The sequence below is a fragment of the Anolis sagrei genome, chromosome 11, assembly GCF_037176765.1.
Source record: "Anolis sagrei isolate rAnoSag1 chromosome 11, rAnoSag1.mat, whole genome shotgun sequence".
NCBI classification, from domain to species: Eukaryota; Metazoa; Chordata; class Lepidosauria; order Squamata; family Dactyloidae; genus Anolis; species Anolis sagrei.
In genome coordinates, this window is record NC_090031.1 from 4,026,837 (window position 1) to 4,052,104 (window position 25,268).

Genomic DNA, 25,268 nt, shown 5'->3' on the forward strand with positions numbered 1-25,268 from the left:
ACAATGGAGCAATGGCTTCAAACGAGAAGGAAGGAGATTCCACCTGAACATGAGGAAGAACTTCCTAACTGTGTGAGAGAGAGCTGTTCAGCAGTGGAACTCTCTGCCCAGGAGTGTGGTGGAGGCTCCTTCTTTGGAGGCTTTTAAACAGAGGCTGGATTGCCATCTGTCAGGGGTGCTTTGAATGAGATTTTCCTGCTTTTTGGCAGAATGGGGTTGGACTGGATGGCCCATGAGGTCTCTTCCAACTCTAGGATTTTATGATTATGGATTTCAGGTTTGAAATGAAGAGGTTTATGAGGAAGTTACTCCAGTTTGCTCTGCCAGATCAGTTCCCAACCTTGAGTTGTCAAATTAAAATTAAATTAGAATACAAATTCCCTCTTTTTATGCCATTGATCAGCTCAACGAAGACTCAATGAATCCTTTGCTGACAAATTTATTGAAAGTTTTCATGATATCGGATTAGAGAGAGAGACATCAGACAGAACACATAACCTACAGTCAATACTCAGCGTTTACAGGTTATGAGATAGAGATGGTGTCACTTTTTCCTTTCCATCGAGGACAAATGGTTAGAAAATGGGGCAAAAAAAGGTCTACGCTCAAAAGGGATATTTTGGCAACCAGGAAGCCAAATGGGGCAACCTTAGGAAACATTTGGAATTGCAATTGCAGGTGTGAGTCTGGTGTCTTAGGTGGGTGCCATATGTTCCATCATCCACCGGAGCAAAGACATACATAACTTTCAAGGTAGCCATCTTTCTATCTGTGGTACCATTCAAAAGCAGCCCTTATTGGCTGGCTGCCTTGTCAATCAATCTGGAGGCCCTCCCACGCAGCTAACACCCTTCCAAGGTCAACAAAGGGGAGGGGTTTATGCAAATGAGCTTCTCCATCCAGATGCTTTGAATCCGTTGAAGGAGTCAAGGAGGGGAAAATAAACCCATTCTTACACCATAAAAAGAGAGGTTTCTAAAGGCCATTGAAAACGAGAACCATGTACCGTCTTATTTTCAAACGAATACTAAGAAAAATGAAAGTTTTGGAACCGTTGGCTTTTGGAAATCTAATCATACGGATTAAGCTTGCTCAGAAAAACTCAAAACTATTCCATGAGAGTAAATAAGAAGGGAATTCCTCAATATATATCAATGGTTTTTTCCTTGTGTGTCGCTTGTTGAGTCCATTAACATTCCATGGACCTTTTGACAATGAAGGTTCACTTGGATCTCTTGGTAGATTTGGGAGGGGTCCCCACATTAAACCCACCCCATCCCTTGCCCATGTACACAAACCCAGAAAAGCACAAGTCTGTTTGGAGTTCAACAACCCAGTAGGACGAAGATGCAAAAACCGGATGTCGGTCACGTTGGGAAGATCTCATATTCTCCTCCTCCTCCTCGAACTCGTCCATGTTGCTTTGTGTTCATTGTCTTTGATGGCTAAACTCCCCAACTTCTCGAGTCCTCCACCAGCGTCATGATTGGTATCAAAACTGGGCAGAGCCAACTTCATGGGCCTTCCATAAAGTTCATAAATCCTGCACCAAATGGATGGGAGGTCAACTTCATGAGATCAAAACTGGGCAGAGTCAACTTCATGGGCCTACAACAAACTGGATGGGGTCAACGTCATGAGGCCATTGGACTGGTATCAAAACTGGACAGAGTCAACTTCATGGCCCTCCTATGAGTTCATAAACCCTATTCCAAACTGGATGGAGTCAATCCCATGGGTTCTTCAGTCTGGTATCACAACTAGATAGAGACATCAACTTCATGAAATGTTCAGGGCAGTATCAAAACTGGACGGAATCAACTCCATGGCACTTTTGTGAGTTCTTGAGTCCTCCCAACTGGATGAGATCAAACTGAATGGGATTAACTTTTATGAGAACTTCAGTCCAGGTTCAAACTGGATCGATCTGTCAACTTCATGAGATCTTTGATGTAGGATCAAAACTGAATAGGGTCAACAGCTACATGAGATCTTCAGTCTAGAATCAAAACTGGATAGAGTCATCAACTACATGAGATCTTCAGTCCAGGATCAAAACCGGATAGAGTTGTCAGCTCATGACATCTTCAGTCTGGTATCAAAACTGGACAGACTTAGCTCGATAGACCATCCATCAACTCATAAGTCCAAACTGGGCAGAGTCAACTTCATGAGAACCTCAATCTGGTATCAAAACTGGCCAGGGTTATTGTTGTCCTTCCATGAACTCATGAATCCTCCACCAAACTAGATGGGATCAACTTTCATGAGAGTTGTCAGCTTCATGAGATCTTCAGTCTGGTATCAGAACTGGACAGAAGCAATTTCATGGGCTTTCTATGAGCTCATAGGTTTCTGCACCAAACTAGATGTAATAAATGTCATGAGAGCTTCAGGTTGATACCAAAACTGAACAAAGTCAACTTTGTTAACCTTCCATGTGCCACCAAGTCTCCACCAAACTGGAGATCATGAGATCTTGGTGTGGTATCAAAACTAGATAGAGTTGTCAACTTCATGAGCTCTGTTCTGGTCTCCATGGTCTTTCCATGAGCTTTTGAGACTACAGAAAACTGGATAGAAACAACTTCAATGAGAATTTCAGTCCAGTATCAAATGTAGGTAGTCATCGACTTCATGAGAACTTAAATTCGGTCTCAAAACTGGGCATAATCAACTCCATGGACCTTCCATGAGCTCATTTGTCCAGCACTGAACTGGCCAGGTTCAACTCTATGGCGTTTCCATGAGCTCTTGAGTCTCCAGTCGACTGGATTGGACCAGCTTTAATGAGAACTTCAGGATCAAAACTAAGTAGAGTCGTCAAGTTCATGAGATCTTCAGTCCAGTACCAAATATGGGTAGTCATCAACTTCATGAGAACTTCAATCCCGTATCAAAACTGGGCAGAATCAACTCCATGGACCTTCCATGAGCAAACAGGTCCAGCATCAAACTGGATGGGGTCAGCTTCGTGAGAACTTCAGTCCGGTATCAAAACTGGGCATGGTCCACCTCGTCCAACCAAGAGGCGGGGCTTGCTGGGAAGTCGGGGTACCCTCCGCTGCTCCCTGTGGAGATGTCCGAACTGGGTCCATTCCCACCTAACACCCTCATCGGCTGAGGCATGGCCTGTCCACCTTGGCCCACAATACCCAGGCCGCCATCCGGGTAGACCAAGCTGGACATGAGTGGCTGGTGGCCAGGCAACGCCTGCAAGGAGGCCGGGGACTGGGGCATGCCGTAGGGGCTGTTGGACCGGAGGTCGTGGTACTGGTCCTGAGCCGGGATGCCAGGGTGTTCCAAGGAGAAGCTGCTGTTGGTCCCGGCTTGTCTCCCCAAGGCTGGAGAGTTCTCCCCGAGGTTGCCGTAGAGGCCGTTGGAGTGGCTCATCTCCGAAATCGATGGTTCATCTGGAAAAAGATGGAGAAAAGCAATGGTTAGTAGAATCTGTGAGCTGGATTGCATGTCTGAATTCATATAACCTGGGAATCATGTTGTACCTGTGAAGGAAACTTCTGCGTCACTCTCCGGACCTTCTTCTTGGATGCTGTCCTTGTCAGATTTGGAATTTCCCCTTGATCGTTTCATGTTGCGGAAATACTGTCCCCACCGTTGCCGCCCGGCATCTTTTTTCAGCCGTTTTTCTTTGGCCCGTCTGTTCTGGAACCAAACCTGGGGACGAAAATGCATTTCAGTTGGAAATGTTTCAGGCGGTTCATGTAGACCATCATGGCTTCCGTTAGCCATCATGGTTTATCCCAGATATCATAGATTATGTTGGCCATCATTGTTTGCGTTAGCCATCATGGTTTGTATTAGCCATCATGGTTTATGCAAGACATCATACATTATGTTGATTATCATCAATTATGTTGACTATCATCAATTATGTTGACTGTCATCAAACTATGTTGGTCATCATATATTACGTTGACTATCATCAATTATGTTGACTATCATCAGTTATGTTGACTGTCGTCAAACTATGTTGGTCATCATATATTACGTTGACTATCATCAATTATGTTGACTATCATCAAACTATGTTGGTCATCATACATTATGTTGACTATCATCAATTATGTTGACTATCAACCATTATGTTGACTATCATCAAACTATGTTGGTCATCATACATTATGTTGACTATCATCAGTTATGTTGACTATCATCAAACTATGTTGGTCATCATATATTATGTTGACTATCATCAATTATATTGACTATCATCAATTATGTTGACTGTCATCAAACTATGTTGGTCATCATGCATTATGTTGACTATCATCAATTATGTTGACTGTCATCAAACTATGTTGGTCATCATACATTATGTTGACTATCATCAATTATGTTGACTATCATCAATTATGTTGACTATCATCAAACTATGTTGGTCATCATACATTATGTTGACTATCATCAGTTATGTTGACTATCATCAAACTATGTTGGTCATCATATATTACGTTGACTATCATCAATTATGTTGACTATCATCAAACTATGTTGGTCATCATACATTATGTTGACTATCATCAATTATGTTGACTATCAACCATTATGTTGACTATCATCAAACTATGTTGGTCATCATGCATTATGTTGACTATCATCAATTACGTTGACTATCATCAATTATGTTGACTGTCATCAAACTATGTTGGTCATCATACATTATGTTGACTATCATCAATTATGTTGACTATCATCAATTATGTTGACTATCATCAAACTATGTTGGTCATCATACATTATGTTGACTATCATCAGTTATGTTGACTATCATCAAACTATGTTGGTCATCATATATTACGTTGACTATCATCAATTATGTTGACTATCATCAAACTATGTTGGTCATCATACATTATGTTGACTATCATCAATTATGTTGACTATCAACCATTATGTTGACTATCATCAAACTATGTTGGTCATCATGCATTATGTTGACTATCATCAATTACGTTGACTATCATCAATTATGTTGACTGTCATCAAACTATGTTGGTCATCATACATTATGTTGACTATCATCAATTATGTTGACTATCATCAATTATGCTGACTATCATCAAACTATGTTAGTCATCATAGTTTGTGTTAGCCATCATGGTTTATGCCAGACATAAATTATGGTGGCTATCATAAACTATGTCGGCCATCATGATTTGGGTAACCTATCATGTTTTATGCCAGATATCATGATTTATATTTTCCTTCATGGTTCCTCATCCAAGGAAAAGAAGCCACGTGATAAGTTTTGATCCCATTTTCAAGTTGATGACAAACCATGGTTCCCAAACAGTGGGTTCACAAGCCATGGTTTGTTTGCAGTGATGCAACAACAAGCCAGGATGAAAACAAAGCGCAGTCTGTACCAACTCACCTGAACAACCCTCATGTCAAGGCCAGTTTCAGAGGAGAGCTGCTCCCGGACATGCCGAGCTGGTTTGGGGGAGTTGTTGTAGGCGTTTTTCAGGGTTTCCAGCTGCTTGGCCGTGATGGTTGTCCGGGGCCGCTTTGCCGTGGATTCTGCCTCTGAAAATTTTTTGAAGAGAGACGCAGTATCAAAGTACAGAAGCCCTAGACATCTCTGCATTCTTCACGGCAACATTTTGGTAGTTGCTTTGTTGTAGCCCATTGTTAGAATTAGATTTGTGTAGTGTATTAGTGTTTGCTTTTTTAGTGTGATTTTGATGAAGTTTGAGGGAAAATTATAGGAAAAGGGTTGAAAAAGGAGGACAGAGAATTACCTCCACAAGAGGAAATGAAATTTTGGATGGAGAATATAAAAAGAAGTAGCTCAGGGGGAGCAGGGCACTAAGGTGAATGATAGAAATACTGTATTTCCTCGAGAATAAGAAACTGTCTTATATTAATATTTCCTCAAGAAGACACACTATGGCTTATTTTCAGGCGATGTGTTATTTTTATTAACAATCAGCATTTATGAGATGACCTCTCTGGGCGCAGTAGCAGACTGCTTGTTGAAGCTTTCCTCCTATCCCCTGGTGTTTGTGTGGGGTGAGAGAGACCCACTGACTGCTGCTGGTCAGGGCTACGGAGCAGCAGCTTTACTGGTGCTTGTGGGGGGTGAGAGAGATCCACAGACTGTTGCTGGTTGGTGCTGGGGGAGAGAGACCCACAGTGCTGAGCAAAATGGCAGCAACAGCTTTACTTCTTCCCCCTGAGGACACACAATTCCTAAAGCAAAAGCTTTACTTCTTCCCCCTGAGGACACACAATTCCTAAAGCAAAAGTTTTACTTCTTCCCCCTGAGAACACACAATTCCTAAAGCAAAAGCTTTACTTCTTCCCCCTGAGGACACACAATTCCTAAAGGAAAAGCTTTACTTCTTCCCCCTGAGGACACACAATTCCTAAAGCAAAAGCTTTACTTCTTCCCCCTGAGGACACACAATTCCTAAAGGAAAAGCTTTACTTCTTCCCCCTGAGGACACACAATTCCTAAAGCAAAAGCTTTACTTCTTCCCCCTGAGGACACACAATTCCTAAAGCAAAAGCTTTACTTCTTCTCCCTGAGGACACACAATTCCTAAAGCAAAAGCTTTACTTCTTCTCCCTGAGGACACACAGTTCCTAAAGCAAAAGCTTTACTTCTTCCCCCTGAGGACACACAGTTCCTAAAGGAAAAGCTTTACTTCTTCCCCCTGAGGACACACAATTCCTAAAGCAAAAGCTTTACTTCTTCCCCCTGAGGACACACAGTTCCTAAAGCAAAAGCTTTACTTCTTCCCCCTGAGGATACACAATTCCTAAAGGAAAAGCTTTACTTCTTCCCCCTGAGGACACACAGTTCCTAAAGCAAAAGCTTTACTTCTTCCTCCTGAGGACACACAGTTCCTAAAGGAAAAGCTTTACTTCTTCCTCCTGAGGATACACAATACCTAAAGCAAAGTGTCCTGGATAAGAAATTATGGAAATTGGAAATAAATGATAAGTTGACGTGTAATTTAAGTTAAAAGAGGAATATGGACAAAAATGATTTTGATGAAGCTTGTGGAAAATTTATAGAAAAAGGATTTAAGCGGTCCCACCTCTCTGCTTGGCGGTCTCATAGTCAGCCTTGCAGACCAGCCGGCTGTCCTCCATCAGGTAGAACTCATCTCCGGTGGCCAGCTGCCGCTTGCAGACGATGCAGGAGAAGCAGTGGAGGTGGTAGACAAAGTCCTGTGCCCGGCGCACCACCTGCGTGGGAGGGATGCCCTGCTGGCAGGCCGCGCATTTGGTGCCAAATCTCCTGCGTTTCCCAGGAAAGAAGCAGGAAACAGGTGGAAGATGAAACAGAGGCTCCATGTTTGGTGCAGAAGTACCTGTACTTGCCTCCATGTAATATACTTTACACTAGCGTATACAACCTGTGTTTTCCATAGAGGGGCCGCTGCTTCCCTGCTTTCATCCCTTCTCTATTATATATATATATATCCTATCTATCTATCTATCTATCTATCTATCTATCTGTGACCTGGACTGGATGGCCCCTGAGGACCCCAAAACGTGATGCTTCTATGCATCCTTGGAGTCTATGGGAGTGGCATCTCTTGCGACCATTGACCAACCAGAGGTTGGATTTGCATGCCCTTTGGACACCCCAGTGCCATGCAACCCATGGCTTATTGGATGGAAATCCCTTGGGAAAGCTCACTTGAAGAAGTCCTCCTTGCAGTAGACGCTCTCCCCGCGGCTGAAGCACTTCTCGGCCAGCGGAGCTTGACAGTCGTGGCACTTGAGGCATTTGCTGTGCCAGTGGCGCTCCAGCACTTTCAGGATGAAGCGGTCTACGATGGGCTGGCTGCACCCGGCGCACAACGGGATCTCTGGGAAGAAGGGAAGAGGAAGGAGGAACACATCGTCAACCACTGTGTTAGACTGATATACCTAGATATCTCTTTGAACTGTTAGGTACAAAGATATGCCAAGGCACAAAACATATATAGAAGAGTGTCAGAAGTGTTATTTCAGTTGCTCCCTTAAAACATCTTGGTTTAAATCATGCTCTCAATAGACCAAAAATAAAATAGTCTTTAAAATAACATAGTTGGTTTACTCACAACGTTCATGTATTCAGCATACAGGGATTTTGCATATCAATCCAGAATTGAATTAGTTTCTCTGTTCTAATAACACTGGGCATCTGCCTTATAATATTTACAGTCCACAGTAAATATTCTAAGGACCATATGATCAGATCTGGGACTATTCAGGGCTCAGACTCCATTTTTAGAAATAGTATGCTTTTAAAAGTCAGTAGAAACAGAATGCTTTTACAAAGACTTTATTAGACTTTCAGAACAGAGAGATGCTTTAGACCAGGGGTTCCCAATCTTTGGGCCTCCAGGTGTTTTGGACTTCAGCTCCCACAGTTCCTAACAGCTGGTAAGCTGGCTGAGATTTCTGGGAGTTGAAGTCCAAAACACTCAGAGGTACTAACTGTTGGGAACCCCTAGTCTAAAGCATCTCTCTGTTCTGAAAGTCTAATAGAGCCTCTGTCAAAGCATTCTGTTTCTACTGACTTTTAAAAGCATACTGTTTCTAAAAATGGAGTCTGAGTCCCGAATAGTCCCAGATCTGATCACATGGTCCATAACACAGAGTCAAAGCATTCTGTTTCTACTAACTTTTAAAAGCATACTATTTCTAAAAATGGAGTCTGAGTCCCGAATAGTCCCAGATCTGATCACATGGTCCTTAACACAGAGTCAAAGCATTCTGATTCTATTGACTTTTAAAAGCATACTGTTTCTAAAAATGGAGTCTGAGTCCTGAATAGTCCCAGATCTGATCACATGGTCCTTAACACAGAGTCAAAGCATTCAATTTCTACTGACTTTTAAAAGCATACTGTTTCTACAAATGGAGTCTGAGTCCTGAATAGTCCCAGATCTGATCACATGGTCCTTAACACAGAGTCAAAGCATTCTGTTTCTACTGACTTTTAAAAGCATACTGTTTCTAAAAATGGAGTCTGAGTCCTGAATAGTCCCAGATCTGATCACATGGTCCTTAACACAGAGTCAAAGCATTCTGTTTCTACTGACTTTTGAAAGCATACTGTTTCTAAAAATGGAGTCTGGGTCCTGAATAGTCCCAGATCTGATCACATGGTCCTTAACACAGAGTCAAAGCATTCTGTTTCTACTGTCTTTTAAAAGCATACTGTTTCTAAAAATGGAGTCTGAATCCCAAATAGTCCCAGATCTGATCACATGGTCCTTAACACAGAGTTAAGGAAAACTACATACCAATACACACATATACAATACAGCAAGCAATCTGAACTCTATACACAACAAATGACTAGTATAGGAGGGTTGTAGAAGGTTGCTATTTCCAACAGGAAGTGACCAAGGTGGTCTACCCATAGCCAGTAAGTAAAGCCTAAGGTGTGGGGCAGAAGGTGGTGGAGGGGGGTGTTGACCTGAACTGGAGGTGGAAACTGACGAAACTATAGAATTATAGTTCCAAGCTTTGCTTTGGTTTCATGCTTCCAAGTTTGAAGGATTGTCCCTGGATTTTTGTATTGGATTCTATACTGCCTTGTACTTCTTGGTTTTCTTGTATTCCTGTGCTGGGTGTCCCATTGCTTTGTGATTTTGGATTACACTTGTAGCTACTCCTTTCATGTACAAGGTGTGCTCTGTAAGTACAGTATGGTGTTTGGAGAAGTTGGGGGTAAAGGTGCTCACCAGAAGCTTGGTGCATTTTTTGCTAAACTCTTTGTGCGATGGAAAGATGCAACAGAAGTCTTCAATAGACACCAGCAGCGAATACTATGGAAACGAGCCATTTGTGGCTGGAGTAGCCGTAGAGCAGGCATGGGTCAACTTAGGCCCCCCAGGTGTTTTGGACTTCAATTCCCACAATTCCTAACAGTTGGTAGAAGAGTTGAAATCCAAAACACCTGGAGGGCCCAAGTTGGCTATTTCTGCTATAGAATCTCACTGGAGGACCTAGGAAATTCCTAGAGAGGTTATAGATAGAGATTTAGATATTTACATAATGATATATAGATCATTTACCTAGATAGACAGAAATAGATATAGAGATATAGAGATAGATAGATAGATAGATAGATAGATAGATAGATAACTTTATATCAATAACTTTACCTATATAGACACACACATACCTCTCTCTCTTTCTCTCTCTCTCTCTATATATAGGTATGTGTGTGTATATAGGTAAAGTTATTGATATAGTTATATCTATCTATCTATCTATCTATCTATCTATGGATAATTTTATATCAATAACTTTACGTATATACACACACACATACCGATATATACACACACACACATACCTCTCTCTCTCTCTCTCTCTCTCTCTATATATATATATATATATATAGGTATGTGTGTGTATATAGGAAAAGTTATTGATATAGCTATCTATATCTATCTATCTATCTATCTATCTATATATATATATATGGATAATTTTATATCAATAACTTTACATATATATACACACACATACCGATATATATGCACACACACACACATACCCCCCCCCTCTCTCTCTCTCTCTATATATATATATATATAGGTATGTGTGTGTATATAGGTAAAGTTATTGATATAGTTATCTATATCTATCTATCTACCTATATATATATATATGGATAATTTTATATCAATAACTTTACGTATATACACACACACATACCGATATATATATACACACACACACACACACATACCTCTCTCTCTCTCTCTATATATATATATATATGGATAATTTTATATCAATAACTTTACCTATACACACACACATACCTACAGATATAGATGCAGATTTATATTGATATATAGATAACTTTAGCTCTCTCTATATACACACATATACATATAGGTGTAGATATTAATATAAAGACTGATATATAATCTATAGCTATATATGTAATTAGAAATAAATGTAAATATTAATATATAGATTGATATATAGATATCTTTATATCTAAATATAAATAGGTTTAGATATTGCTTTATGGGTGGATATATAAGAATATATATCTAAATATAAATATAGGTGTGTGTGTATATATATAGATAGAGAGAGAAAGAGAGAGAGAGATTGATATATAGATCCTTATACCTAAGTAGAAACAGATAATAAATATACAGACAGAAGTCTAAATAGAAATAGGTTTAGATATATGGATTGACATATCAATCACTGTATCTAAACAGAAATCAATTTATAGTTCAGAGTTAATATAGAGATATCTAGATTTCTTTTCCTAAGCAGAAATAGATACAAATATGGAGATATTTATAACAGATTGATAGTTAGATGTTTGTATTGACACGGATTACAGATATAGTCAGATAGAGATCTAAGTAGAAATGGATTTAGAGACTTATATATATATATATATATATATGGATAGATAGATAGATAGATAGATAGATAGATAGATAGATAGATAGATAATTGATTTGTACAATCTCTGGCTTAAAACAAGAGTTGTTTGAAATGGCAGGCACTTATTTAGTTTGGAGAAAGGATGGAAGGAAAGAAAAGTAGGGAGGGAAAGAGAAAGAGAAAGATGGGGAAGAAGAAAGGGGGATAAAGAAGGAGACTAAGAGAGGAAAGTGAGACTGAAAAGAAAAGGAGGAGAAGGGGAAGGAGGAGGAAAAGGAGGAGATAGGAAGAGAGGGGGAAAGAAGAAGAAGAAGAAGAAGAAGAAGAAGAAGAAGAAGAAGAAGAAGAAGAAGAAGAAGAGAGGAAGATGGGATTGAAAAGAAGATGAAGAAGGAGGAAGGAGGAGGGGAAAGAAAGGGGGAGATGGAAAGAGAGGGGAAAAGGAAGGAAGGAAGAGAGGAAAGTGAGACTGAAAAGAAGAGGAGGAGAAGGGGAAGAAGGAGGGAAAGGAGGAGATAGGAAGAGAGGAGGAAAGAAGAAGGGAGGAAGATGGGACTGAAAAGAAGAAGAGAAGAGGATGGGGAAGGAGGAAGAAAGAGGAAAAGGGGGGAGGGAAGAAGAGAGAGGGAAAGAAGAGGAGGAAGAGAAGAGAGTGGGATTGAAAAGAAGAGGGGGGAGAGGAGGGGAGGGAAAGATGGGAAGAGGGGAAAGAGAAAGGAGAAAGATGGAGAAGGAGGAAGCAAAGGGGGAGATACTACTACTACTAATAATAATAATAACAATAATAATACTTTATGTGGAAAGAGGAGGTGGATAGATAGACGATAGATAGATAGATAGATAGATAGATGATCTATTTGTACAATATCTGGCTTAAAAGATGGGCAGAGGAAGAGGGGAAAGTTAGAAAATGAGGAAGAGAGGAGAAAGAAGAAGGTGAAAACAGGTGGTGAAGAGAATACAAGAAGAGTAAAGGAGGGAGGAGGAGAGTTTGTGTGTGAGAGAGAAGGCGTTCTACTTTCCTTCCTTCTTTTCTTTCTTTCTTTCTTTCTTTTCCCCCTCCCTCTTTTCCTCTCTCCTTCCCTTCTTCTTGGGTGAGGGGGTGGGGTGTCTTTCCTTTCCATCATGTCCCAAAATTGTTCAGAACTCCAATTAGGAGAAACTAGGGTTTGGGGTTGTTCTCCCCCAGGAAGGAGAGCCCAGAAGGGACAAGACCGACCTCTCTGGCCTTCCTCCTCTTCCTCCTTTTCCTCCTGCTTCTCCTGAGGCCTGGCCAGCAGGGCAAAAAGGGTCTGGGGTCCCCCCTTCAAGGGCCGCGGCCCCTTCTTGGGCTCCATGCTGTGCGGCCGACGCCTTCCGGCTTAAATGTCAGCCAGACCTTTAAGGGAATGGGGGGGGGGGGGTTAAGGAACCTCCCCTTTAAGGAGCCAGAGGAAGAGGAGGAAGAGAGGAGGCAGGATCAGCACCAGGGACAGCGCCAGGGTCGCCCAGTCCCAAGCCTCTGCTTCTTGGGGACGGATTGATCTGATTGATTGGCTGATTGATTGATTGATAACTAGGGAAATCTAACCACCCATCTCTCCAACCTGTGCCATCAAGTTGTGGAAAGGGAAGGAAGGAAACTGGAAGGAAGGGGAAGGGAATAGAAGGGGAAAAGAAGGAAGGAAGGGAGAAAGGAAGGAGGGGAGGAAGGAAAGATGGAAGGAAGGAGGGAGGGAAGGAGGAAAGGAAGGAAAGTAGGGAAGGAAGGAAAGAAGGAAGGAGGAAGGGAGGGAAGGAGGAAAAGAAGGAAGAAAGTAGGGAAGGAAAGAAAGAAGGAAGGAAGGAAGGAAGGAAAGAAGGAAGGAGGAAGGGAAGGAGGAAAGGAAGGAAAGAAGGAAAGAAAGAAGGAGGGAGGGAAAGAAAGATGGAAGGAAGTAGGGAAGGAAGGAAAGAAAGAAGGAGGGAGGGAAGGAGGGAAGGAATGAAGAAAGTATGGAAAAAAGGAAGGAAAGAAGGAAGGAAGGAAGGAGGGACAGAAGGAAGGAGGGAGAGAAGGAAAGAAAGATGGAAGGAAGTAGGGAAGGAGGGGAAGAAGGAAGGAAAAACAGAAGGAGGGTGGGAAGGAAGGAAGGAAGGAAAGAAAGAAAGAAAGAAAGAAAGAAAAGGGAGGGAGGAAGAAAAGAAAAGAAAGAAGAAAGGAAATAAGTAAGTGGGGAAGGAAGGAAAGAAGGAAGGAAGTAAAGGACAGAAGGAAGGGTGGATGAAAGGAAGGAAGTAAGGAAGGGAAGGAGGAAAGAAGGGCAGTGGAAAATGGAATGGTCGGAAGGAGAAGAGGGAACTGAAAGAAAAGGAAGGAAGGGAAAGGAAGGAAAAGGGAATTGGAAAGAAGGGAAAATGGGATAGGAAGGAAAGGAAGGAAGCTAAAAAGGAAAGAAACGACATAGAAAGAAAGGAAAGGTGAGAAGGAAGGGAAAAACAGAAAGGAAAGGGAATAGAAAGTTAGGTAAGAAAGGGGGAAACGGAAAGAAATTGGAAAAGGAAATAGAAAGGAAAGGGGGGAACGTGAAAAAAACAGAAAGGAAGGGAAAGGATAAAGGAAGGAAAGAAGGAAGAAAGAGGGGGAAAGAAACGGGAAGATTAAAAATTAAAAATACAAAGGAAGCTCCGGGGAAAGGACGTGGAAGGAAAGGAAAGGAAAGAGAAGAGGATGGCTTTGAATCCCGACATTTGCCTTTCACCCGTTTCAACCCGTTTCCTTTTACTCGTTTATTGGGAGTCCTTTTTCAATCATTGATTTTGGGGTGAAAAGAGGAGGAGGAAGAGGAGGGGAAGTAGTTGCGGGAGGAACGGCGTTGCTGGGCCTCGTTAGTTTCCCCCCAGGGAAACTAACGAGGGGCTTGGTGAGGCTTTCCTTCCTTCCCTGCTGCCTTCTCTTTCCCCTCCCTCCCTCCTTCCCTTCTTTTTCCCTCGCCTTCTCTTTTTCGTTCCCTCTTTTCCTTCTTTGCCTTTCCTTCTTTGGAGAAAAGGAAAAGAAGGAGGAAGCGGAGGAAAAGATAGAGGAGGAGGGAAAGGGAAAGGAAGAAAAAGGAAAGGAAAGGAAGGAGGGGGGGGGAAGGAGAAGGGAAGAGAATGCGAGAAAGGAGAAAGAAAGAAAGAAAGAAAGAAAGAAAGAAAGAAAGAAAGAAAGAAAGAAAGAAAGGGGAGATAGGGCGATTTATAAATAAAGTACTTATTATTATTGCTATTGTTACTATTATTAAAGAAAGGAAGGAAGGAAGGAAGAAAATGGGAAGGAGATAACATTAGAAGGGAAAGGGAGGAAAGTAAAAGGAAGATGGAAAGAATGAAAAATGGAAGGGAAGAAAGGGGGAAATTTGAAGGGAAAGGAAAGAAAGCAAGATGGAAGGAAGGAGGAAGGAAGGAAGGAAAAATGGGAATGAAGGAGGGAAAATGAGAAGGGAATGGAAAGGGAGAAAAGTGAAAGGAAGGAAGATGAAATAAATGAAAAATGGAAGGAGGGAAAATGAGAAGAGAAGGGGAGAAAAGTGAAAGGAATGGAAGAAAGGAAAGAAAAAAGGAAGAAAGGAAGGAAAATGGGAAGGAAAAATTACAAGAGAAAGGAAAGGGAGAAACGTGAAAGGAATGGAAGGAAGGAAAGAAGGAAGGGAAATGGGAAGAAAAGAAAAATTAGAAGGGAAAGGGAGGAAGGTAAGAGAGAGGAAGAGGGAAGGAAGGAAGGAAAATGGGAAGGAAGGGAAAGGGAGAAAAGTAAATGGAAAGAAAGGAAAGGAGAAAGGAAAATGGGAAGGAAAAATTACAAGGGAAAAGAAAGAGAAAAATGAAAGGAGTGGAAGGAAAGAAAAAAGTAAGAAAGAAAGGAAATGGGAAGAAAAGAAAAATTAGAAGGGAAAGGGAGGAAAGGAAAAGGAAAGGAAAAGAAGAGGGAAGGAATGAAGGATAAACAGGAAGGAAGGGAATTATTAGAAGGGAAAGGGAGAAAAGTAAAAGGAAAGAAAGGAAAGAAGGAAGGAAGGAAAAATTACAAGGGAAAGGAAAGAGAGAAAAGTGAAAGGAATGGAAGGAAGGAAGGAAAGAAAGAAAGAAAAATAGGAAAGGAAGGAAAATAGGAAGAAAAGAAAAAATAGAAGGGAAAGGGAGGAAAGGAAAAAAGAGGGAAGGGAAGGAGGAAAAATAGGAAGGAAGGGAATCATTAGAAGGGAAAGGGAGAAAAGTAAAAGGAAAGGAAGGAAAAAAGGAAGGAAAAATTACAAGGGAACGGAAAGGGAGAAAGGTGAAAGGAAGGGAAGAAAAGAAGGAAAAATGGGAAGGAGGGGAAGATGAGAAGGGAAAGGGAGAAAAGGGAGAGGAATGGAAAGAAGAAAGGAATAATAGGAAGGAAGGAGGGAAACATTAGAAAGGAATGGGAGAAAAAAGAAAGGAAAGAAAGGAAGATGGGAGGAAGGAAAAAACGGGAAGGAAGGAGGGAAAATTAGAAGGAAAGGGGAGAAAAGGAAGGAGAGGGAAAAGGAAGGAAAGCAAGGAAGCAAAAGGAAAAGCAATAGAAAAGAAGAGAAAGGAAGAAAGAAAGAAAGAAAGAAAGAAAGAAAGAAAGAAAGAAAGAAAGAAGAGAGGGAAGGAAGGAAAAGTATAAAAGAAGGGGAAAAGGAAGGAATGAAGACAAGGGGGAAAGAAGGGGAAGCTTGGAGGGTTCAGAACAGAAAGAAACAAAGAGAAGGATGGAAGGAGAGAGAGAGAGAGAGAAGGAGGTGTGAAACGAGAGCGAGGAAGGAAAGAAGGGAAAGAGAGAAAGAAGAAGGAAAGGAAGGGATTCCGCTCTGAACCGGAATCTTGGAATCTTGGAATGATATTAGAGGACAGAGAGAGACCTATCTCTCCTCCCTAAAGGAAGGATTGGAAGAAAGAAGGAAATCGTTTTCAGAATCGGAAAACCCGATTCGGAATCGGGTTCATTTCGTTTCAGCCGAAAGGAAAGCGGAGTAAAAGGAAAGGGAGAAGGAGGAATGAGACCAGGTGTTTACTCTTCCTATTGGGAAGAGTGGTGGGGATTTCCTGATATTATAATAATAATAATAATAATAATAATAATAATAATAATAATAATGAGGGTCCTAATGATGGAGTGAATCCATAGGTCGTTATTATTGGTGGAAATACTTTTTAAATTATCAATATCAATGATGGTTGTCACAATGGCATGGAATCCTAATATCAGATTGTTTTTTGTTTGTTTTATATCAATTATATTATTATTATCAATTAGATTATCAATTAATATTGTTATTAGATATTATTAAAATGTTACTATCATCAGTTCAGATTATTATTAGATATTATTAAAATATTACTATCATCAATTCACATTATTATTAGATATTACTAAAATATTACTGTCATCAATCTAGATTATTATTGGATATTATTAAAATATTACTATCATCAATTCAGATTATTATTAGATATTGTTAAAATATTACTATCATCAATTCAGATTATTATTGGATATTATTACAATATTACTAGCATCAATTTAGAGTATTATTAGATATTATTAAAATATTACTATCATCCATTCAGATTATTATTAGATATTATTATTAACAATTGGATTATAAAATATTATTATTAGATACTATAATACTATTTCCAATTAGACTATCAATTATCAATGAATTATTATCAATCAAATTATCAATGAGTTATTATTATCAATTAGATTATTATTATTAGATAATAATGTTATTATATTATTACAATCAATTAGGCTATAAATTATTATTATTAGACAATGTTATATTATTATTACCAATTAGATTATAAATTATTATTAGACAATATTATATTATTATCAATTAGATTCTCAATTATTATTGTTAGATAATTATCAATTACATTATCAATTATTATTATTAGACACTATAATATTATTATTACCAATTAGATTATCATATATTATTACACAATATTATATTATTATCAATTAGATTAAAATATTATTAGATAATTATCAATTAGATTATCAATTATTATTATTAGACAATATATTATTATCAATTAGATTATCAATTATCAGTTATATTTTTATTCTTATTGTCCATTCGATTATCTATTATTATTATTATTAGACAATATTATATTCTTATCAATTATTATTATTAGACAATATAATATTATAATTACCAATTAGATTATCATTTATTATTACCCAATATTATATTATCAATTAAAATTATTATTAGATAATTATCCATTACATTATCAATTATTATTATTAGACAACATATTATTATTATCAATTAGATATTCTTATTGTCCATTCGATTATCTATTATTATTATTATTATCAGACAATATTATATTATTATCAATTAGATAATCAATTATTATTACAAAATATTATATTATCCATTAGATTATCAATTATCAATTATTATTTTATTATAATAATTATTATCACATTATCTATTATTATTATATATTATTATATAAGCAATTAAATTAACTATTATTATAATTATTATTAAATTATTATTATTATTATTATTATTATTGGAAATAGTCGCGATTGTGACTAATATAATAATAATAATACTATAATATAATAATAATAATAATAATAATAATAATTGGAAATAGTCGCGATTGTGACTAATATAATAATTATAATATACTACTACTACTACTACTACTACTACTAATAATAATAATAATAATAATAATAATAATAATTGGAAATAGTCACAATTGTGACTAATATAATAACACTAATCCTTACAATGATGTGATGAATCGATAGATTGGATTATTTTCGTTATGATGATGAAGATGATGGGAAACAATCCGCACGACTAATACTATAATAGGGAATAATGAGAGTTGGGATGAATCCATAGGATTTCCTATTTGCGGTTGTTGTGAGTTTCCCGGGCTGTACATGGCCATGTTCCAGAAGCATTCTCTCCTGACGTTTCGCCTGCATCTGTGGCAAGCATCCTCAGAGGTTGTGTGGACCTCACAGAGGTTGTGAGGACCTCCCAACCTCTGAGGATGCCTGCCATAGATGCAGGCGAAACGTCAGGAGAGAATGCTTCTAGGAACTGGCCATACACAACCAGGAAAACACACAGCAACCCAATCTTCATCATCATCGTTGGTATCACAAGGAATGAAAGCGATGGAGTAAAAGGAGGAGGGAGGTCTCCTCTCCCCTCCCAAGAAGGTAGCTTTGGAAGCAGATATGCAAATGTATGCAAATTTAATTTACTAATGGGGAGAAGCGAAGGGAAGGTAAAAGGCTCAGGTTCCTTCCAGGGGTCAACCAGAAGTCCCCCATCAGAGCCAGTGATCGATAGGCTCCTCCTCGGCTTTGGAGTCAAGGCACCGAATAATAATAATAATAATAATAATAATAATAATAATAATAATAATAATAATAATAATAATGGTTTCTAAGCAGGGGAAACCCTCTGGGAAACACACACACACACATGCAGGGTCTGGTTGCCTCGCCTGAACTACACATCCCAAGCTGGGGCCGAACTTCCTTCCTCTTTCCTCCAGCCCTGGCTTGCCTTTCCTTGTCAGGAAAAAAGAAAAGGAAAGAAAGAAAAGGAACATTCTTTCAAGTCTCTCTCTTTTCTCCTTTTCTCTCTCTGCCTTTCTGCTGAAGGTATAACCAGGACTGAGATAGATAGATAGATAGATAGATAGATAGATAGATAGACAGACAGACAGACAGACAGACAGACAGAAAGACAGAAAGATAGAAAGATAGAAAGATAGAAAGATAGGATAGGAAGGAAGGAAGGAAGGAAGGAAATTTAGATAGATAGATAGATAGATAGATAGGATAGGAAGGAAAGAAGTAAGTTAGGATAGATAGATAGATAGATAGATAGATAGATAGATAGATAGATAGGAAAATATAGAGATAGATAAATAAATAGGAAAGAAGGAAGGGATGGATGGAGGGAGGGAGGAAAAGATAGATAAATAGATAGATAGATAGATAGATAGATAGATAGATAGATAGAGAGAGAGAGAGAGAGATAGATGGATGGATAGATAGATAGGAAGGAAGGATGGAAGGAAAAGATAGGATAGGATAGGATAGGAAGGAAGGAAGGAAGGAAGGAAGGAAAGAAAGAAAGAAAGAAAGAAAGATAGATAGATAGATAGATAGATAGATAGGAAAAGATAGAGATAGATAAATAGGAAAGGAGGGAGGGAGGAAAAGATAGATGGATAGACAAGAAGGATGGAAGGAAAAGATAGATAGGATAGAAATGAAGGAAGGAAAATTAGATAGATACATAGATAGATAGATAGATAGATAGGAAGGAAGGAAGCAAAAATATAGAGATAAATAAATAGGAAAGAAGGGAGGGAGGAAAATAGATAAATGGATAGATAGGAAGGATAGAAGGAAAAGATAGATAGATAGAAAGAAAGATAGAAAGATAGGAAAGAAGGATGGAAGGAAAATAGATAAATAGATAGATAGATAGGAAAGAAGGATGGAAGGAAAGGTTAGATAGATAGATAGATAGATAGATAGATAGATAGATAGATAGATGGAGCCGGGAGGGAGGAAGGAAGAAGGATAGGCAGGATAGATAGAAAGGAAGGAAAGGAAAAGACAGATAAATAGATATTAAAGAAGGAAGGAAGGAAAGATAGATAGGAAAGAAAGAAAGAAGGATGTAAAATATTAGAGAGATAGATATATAGATATGAAGGAAGGAAGGAAGAAAAAGATATAGATAGATAGATAGATAGATAGATAGATAGATAGATAGGAAAGAAGGAAGGAAGGAAGGAAGGAAGGAAGGAAGGAAGGAAGGAAGGAAGGAAGGAAGGAAGGAAAGATAGATGGGGAGGGAGGGAGGAAGGATAGACAGGATCGATAGGAAGGAAGAAAAGAAAAAAGGAAGGAAAAGATAGATAAATGGATGAATAGATAGTAAGGACAGATAGGCAGGATAGAACATTAGGAAGGAAGAAAGGAAGGAAGGAAAGAAAGAAATAGATATTTGGAAGGGGGAGGAAGGAATGATAGACAGGATAGAAAGACAGGAAGGAAAGAAAGAAGGAAAAAGGAAAAGATAAATAGATAGGCAAGAAGGAAGTAAGGAAAATAGATAAATCGATCGATCGATCGATAGATATTTGGAAGGGGGAGGAAGGAAGGATAGACAGGATAGAAAGATTGGAAGGAAAGGAGGGGGAGGGAGGAAGGAAGGAAGGAAAGAACGATGGGATAAATAGGAAGGAAAGAAAGAAAAGATAGTTAGGAAAGAAGGAAGGAAGGAAGGAAATTAGCAAAGCGAATGATGGATGGATAGATAGACAGATAGATAGAGATTTATATCCTTTATAAAAACCCCATTGCATGTAATAATAATAATAATAATAATAATAATAATAATAATAATAATGTGTTGGACTCCGGTGCTTGGATCCTTTCCTGGGAAACATGGCCCATATATTCTCATCCTCATAGATTGAATATCCCAGTTTGCAATCAGAGTAACAATCCATCATAAAATGACCATTTGCAGATAATAATAATAATAATAATAATAATAAACAAAAGAAAAAAGAAACAAAAAAGAAAAAATTAGAAAAAATTAGAAAAAATAGACATTGCAAAAGGGCAAATTTAGAAAATGCAAAAGGCAGTTTTGCAAGAAAAAACACAATGTGCATTTTGCAAAATTACAAAAAAAAAACATTAAATTTCCATTGGGCAAAAATAAAATAAAATGAAGGTTACTTACATTGAGCAAAAATAAGTAATATCAAATAGAATTTTTAAAAGTAAAAATTGCACTGGGAAATATTTTTATTTTTTTAAAAGGAAGTTATATTTAGCCCACATAAGTCATGCAATAAATAAAAATGCCTTGCACATTTGGAAGTAATAATTTCCAAATTTACATATTCACATACCAAATTTACATATTGTAATATATATATATTTAAAAAATCCCTTTTTCATCTGCCTGAAGTAAAAAAAAAAACCAAATAGCAAGAGTTCTTCGGGAAAATGAATGAAAATGCATGTTACATTTGGGGAAAAAAAGATTAATATAATAACAATGGAATGTACATATTGCCACAATTATAGATATATAGATATATCAATATTGATATTTCTATATTGGTCAAAAATATTGCCGACATTAAAAGAAAATACATAAATTGCAACTTCCATTTGGCAATTGTTATTTTTTTTAAAGGGGGCAATTCATGTACGGCCCAAGTTTTGGTTTTATTGATTGATTGATTGATTGATTGATTGATTGACTGTATTTATATCCTGCCTTTCTCACCCAGAAGGGAACTCAGAGCGGCCTTACTTATATCAGTTCCCTTTAAAGGTAATAGATTTTAAGAAGTTGTGGCTGACATTTCTTAATGTCCCCAAACAAACAAACAAAAACCCCAACAATTTATATTTGGAAATAATAATAATAATAATAAAGCTGCAACGTCCATGTCGCAATAATAATAATAAAACAACAAATAAAATGTGCAAATAAAAGCCTAAAATCATAGTCCAAACAGACAGATAAATAGATTGATTAGATAGATAGATAATAGATAAATGGACTATTAGCCTATCCATCCATTCATCCATCTATCATCTATGTATCTATCTATCTATCTATCTATTGTCTGTTTGGACTATCTATCTATCATCTATCTATCTATCTATCTCTCTATCTATCTATCTATCTATCTATCTATCAGTTTTGACTATTATTTTGTCTTTCTATCCATCTACCCTCTATCTATCTTATCTATGGGTTGTTGTAGGTTTTTTCGGGCTATGTGGCCATGTTCTAGAGGCATTTTCTCCTGACGTTTTGCCTGCATCTATGGCAAGCATCCTCAGAGATATCTCTCTTTTCTTTCCTTCCTTCCTTCCTTCCTTCCTTCCTTCCTATCTTTCTATCCTGTCTATCCTTCCTTCCTCCCCCTTCCAAATATCTATCTATCTATCTATCTATCTATCTATCTATCTATCTATTTTCCTTACTTACTTCTTGCCTATCTATTTATCTATCTATCTAATCTATCTATAGAAAGACAAAATAAGACTCCAAACAGATACCTATCTATCCATCCATTTATTTGGAGTATTATTTTGTCTTTCTATCTATCTATCCATCCAGCTATGTAGCTATCTGGACTGTTATTTTGTCTATCTATCCATTCAGCTAACAATAGAATATTATTTTGCCTTCCTTTCCATCTCTATCTATCTATGATTTTGTATCTCTCCTATTTATTTGGAATATGATTTTGTCTATCTATCTATCTATCTATCTATCTATCTATCTATCCATTTATTTATCTATGTATCCTATCTATCTCTCATCCTAGTTGGAATATTATTTTGTCTATCTACTCTCTCTCTCTCTCCCTTTCTCTCTCTTTCTACCTATCTATTTGGAACATTGTTTTGCCTATCTATCTATCTATCTATCTATCTATCTATCTATTGATTTGGAGTATTATTTTATCTTTCCAGCCAGCCGGCCAGTTCAGCTATATCTATCTATCTACTATCTATCTATCTTCCTTCCTTCCTTTCTTTCTTTCTTTCTTTCTTTCTTTCTTTCTTTCTTTCTATGTGGACTATTATTTTGTCTATCTATCTTTCTTTCTTTCTTTCTTTCTTTCTTTCTTTCTGGACTATTATTTTGTTTATCTATCTATCTATCTATCTTCCTATCTTCCTCCCTTCCTTCCTTTCTGGACTATTATTTTGTCTGTCTGTCTGTCCGTCTGTCTATCTATCTATCTTTCTTCCTTCCTTTCTTTCTTTCTATTATTTTGTCTATCTGTCTGTCTATCTATCTATCTATCCGTTTATCCCTCTATCTTATCTTATTTTTCTGTCTATCTATTTATCTACCTACCTATGTATCTGGACTATTATTTTGACTATCTGTCCGTCTATCCGTCTATCCGTCTGTCTGTCTATCTATCTATCTATCTATCTATCTATCTATTTTTCTTTCTTTCTCTCTTTCTACCTGGTCTATTATTTTGTCCATCCATCCATCCATCCATCCATCCATCCATCCATCCATCCATCCATCCATCTATCTATCTATCTATCTATCTATCTATCCCTCACTCTATCTATCTGGACTATTAATTTGTCTGTCTATTTATTTATCTATTCTCTCTCTCTCTCTTGCTCTCTACCTATTTATTTGGAATATTGTTCTATCTATCTATCTTATCTCTCCATCCATCCATCCATCTATCTAACTGGGCTATTATTCTATCTGTTTATCCGTTTATCTGTCCGTCCGTCCGTCCGTCCACCGTCATCTTCTATCTATCTATCTATCTATCTATCTATCTATCTATCTATCTATCTATCTATCTCTATCTCTATCTCTATCTCTCTATCTATCTATCTATCCCTCACTCTCTCTCTCTCTCTATCTATTTGGGCTATTATTTTGTGTGCCCCCCCCCCCCCTTTCTCTCTCTTTCTCCCTGGCTCCCCAATGCCAACTCCCATAGAGAGAGGGAAAGAGGGAAAGAGACCAGCAGATGGTCCAACGGCTGCGGCGCTTCGGCGTGGGCCTGGGCTGCCTCGGAGGCGAAGGAAGCGTCGTCGTGTTGGCCGGGGGGAGAGAGAGAGCTGCCTGTCCTGTGGGTGGGGGTCTGCTCTGCCGGCGGCGCCCCCCTTACCTGTGTTCCGGGCGAAGGCGCAGGGCTGTGCGGGGCCCCCTTTCTCCCCGCGGCCCCTCTCCAAGAGCATGGCGAAGAGCCCAAAGGGAGCCCTCCTCCTCCTCTCCTCCTCCTCCGGCTTCTGCTCCGAACTGTGCCTCTGGGGTGGGGGGGCTTGGGTCCTCCAAAAGGGGATGTTTGGGGGAGATCCGAGGAAGCAACCAGGGGAGCCCGACTGATGCAAGAAAGCTTCTCCAACCCCTCTCCCTTCTTCTTCTCCTTCTTCTCCTTCTTCTCCCTTTCCTACCCCAAACCCCAACCTTTCCGGCTTCTGCTCCGAACTGCACCTCCCTCAGGGCTTCTAAGTGGGGGGGGGGGGTGTCAAAATAGGTCCCAAAAGGGGTTGTTTTGGGGGGGAAAACCAGCCCTGCGTTAAATCAAAAGAGATGCGTAAAAGGAGGGTCGCCTCTCCCAATGGCTCCTCCGCTTGCAAGGTGTCCCCCCCCCTCCTCTTCCTCCTCCTCTTCCTCTGGCTCCTCCCCTTTCCACGCCCCCTTTCTCTCCCACTCCTTCCCCCCTCCCTTTCTGAGTCAGGAGCTGTCCTTGGTGCTGGAAACAGCCTTGAGCCGAAGTCGCGTCCATACCAGGGAAATTTGACGCGCTTTGGTCCTGCTTGCCCTGGGAGGCGTCCCTTTGGTCCCAAAGGGCAAACTATACATCCCAGGATGGCATTGCATTCAGCCCCATGGGTGGTCTTTCCTAGGGAGAAAGAAAGAGGAGAGAAAAGAGGGAAGGAAGGAAGGAAAGAAGGAAGGAGAAAAGGAAAGAAAGAGTGAGGAAAGAGGAAAGGAGAAAAGGAAAGAAAGTGAGGAAAGAGGAAAGGAGAGAGGAAAGGAAGAGAAAGAGGGGAAAGAAAGAAAGAGAGGGAGGAAAGAGGGAAGGAAAGAAGGAGAAAAGGAGAGAAAGAGTGAGGAAAGGGGAAAGGAGAGAGGGAAGGAAGAGAAAGAGGAGAAAGAAAGAAAGAAAGAAAGAAAGAAAGGGAAGAAAAAGGGAAGGAAGGAGGAAAGGAAGAGAAAGAAGAAAAAGAAAGAAAGAGAGGGAGGAAAGAGGGAAGTAGAAAAGGAAAGAAAGAGGGAGGAAAGGCAAAAGGAGAGAGGGAAGAAAGGAAGAGA

At 38.9% G+C, this 25,268-nt stretch overlaps 1 protein-coding gene across 2 annotated transcripts; it reads right to left on the reverse strand.

Moving 5' to 3' along the window:
- Window positions 1-421: 421 nt before the first annotated feature.
- LHX3 (LIM homeobox 3) lies at window positions 422-24,598 on the reverse strand. Of its 2 annotated transcripts, none has more exons than XM_060757495.2 (6): window positions 24,118-24,598; window positions 7,676-7,847; window positions 7,068-7,270; window positions 5,396-5,547; window positions 3,504-3,675; window positions 422-3,413 (listed from the first exon to the last, which is right to left on the reverse strand). In XM_060757495.2, the coding sequence occupies exons 1-6, from the start codon at window positions 24,185-24,187 to the stop codon at window positions 2,995-2,997; spliced, it is 1,188 nt and encodes a 395-aa protein (XP_060613478.1). In that variant the 5' UTR covers window positions 24,188-24,598; the 3' UTR covers window positions 422-2,994. The 2 variants fall into 2 exon arrangements, with proteins under 2 accessions (XP_060613478.1, XP_067327906.1); XM_067471805.1 differs by lacking the exon at window positions 24,118-24,598 and adding an exon at window positions 12,617-12,754.
- Window positions 24,599-25,268: the final 670 nt, after the last annotated feature.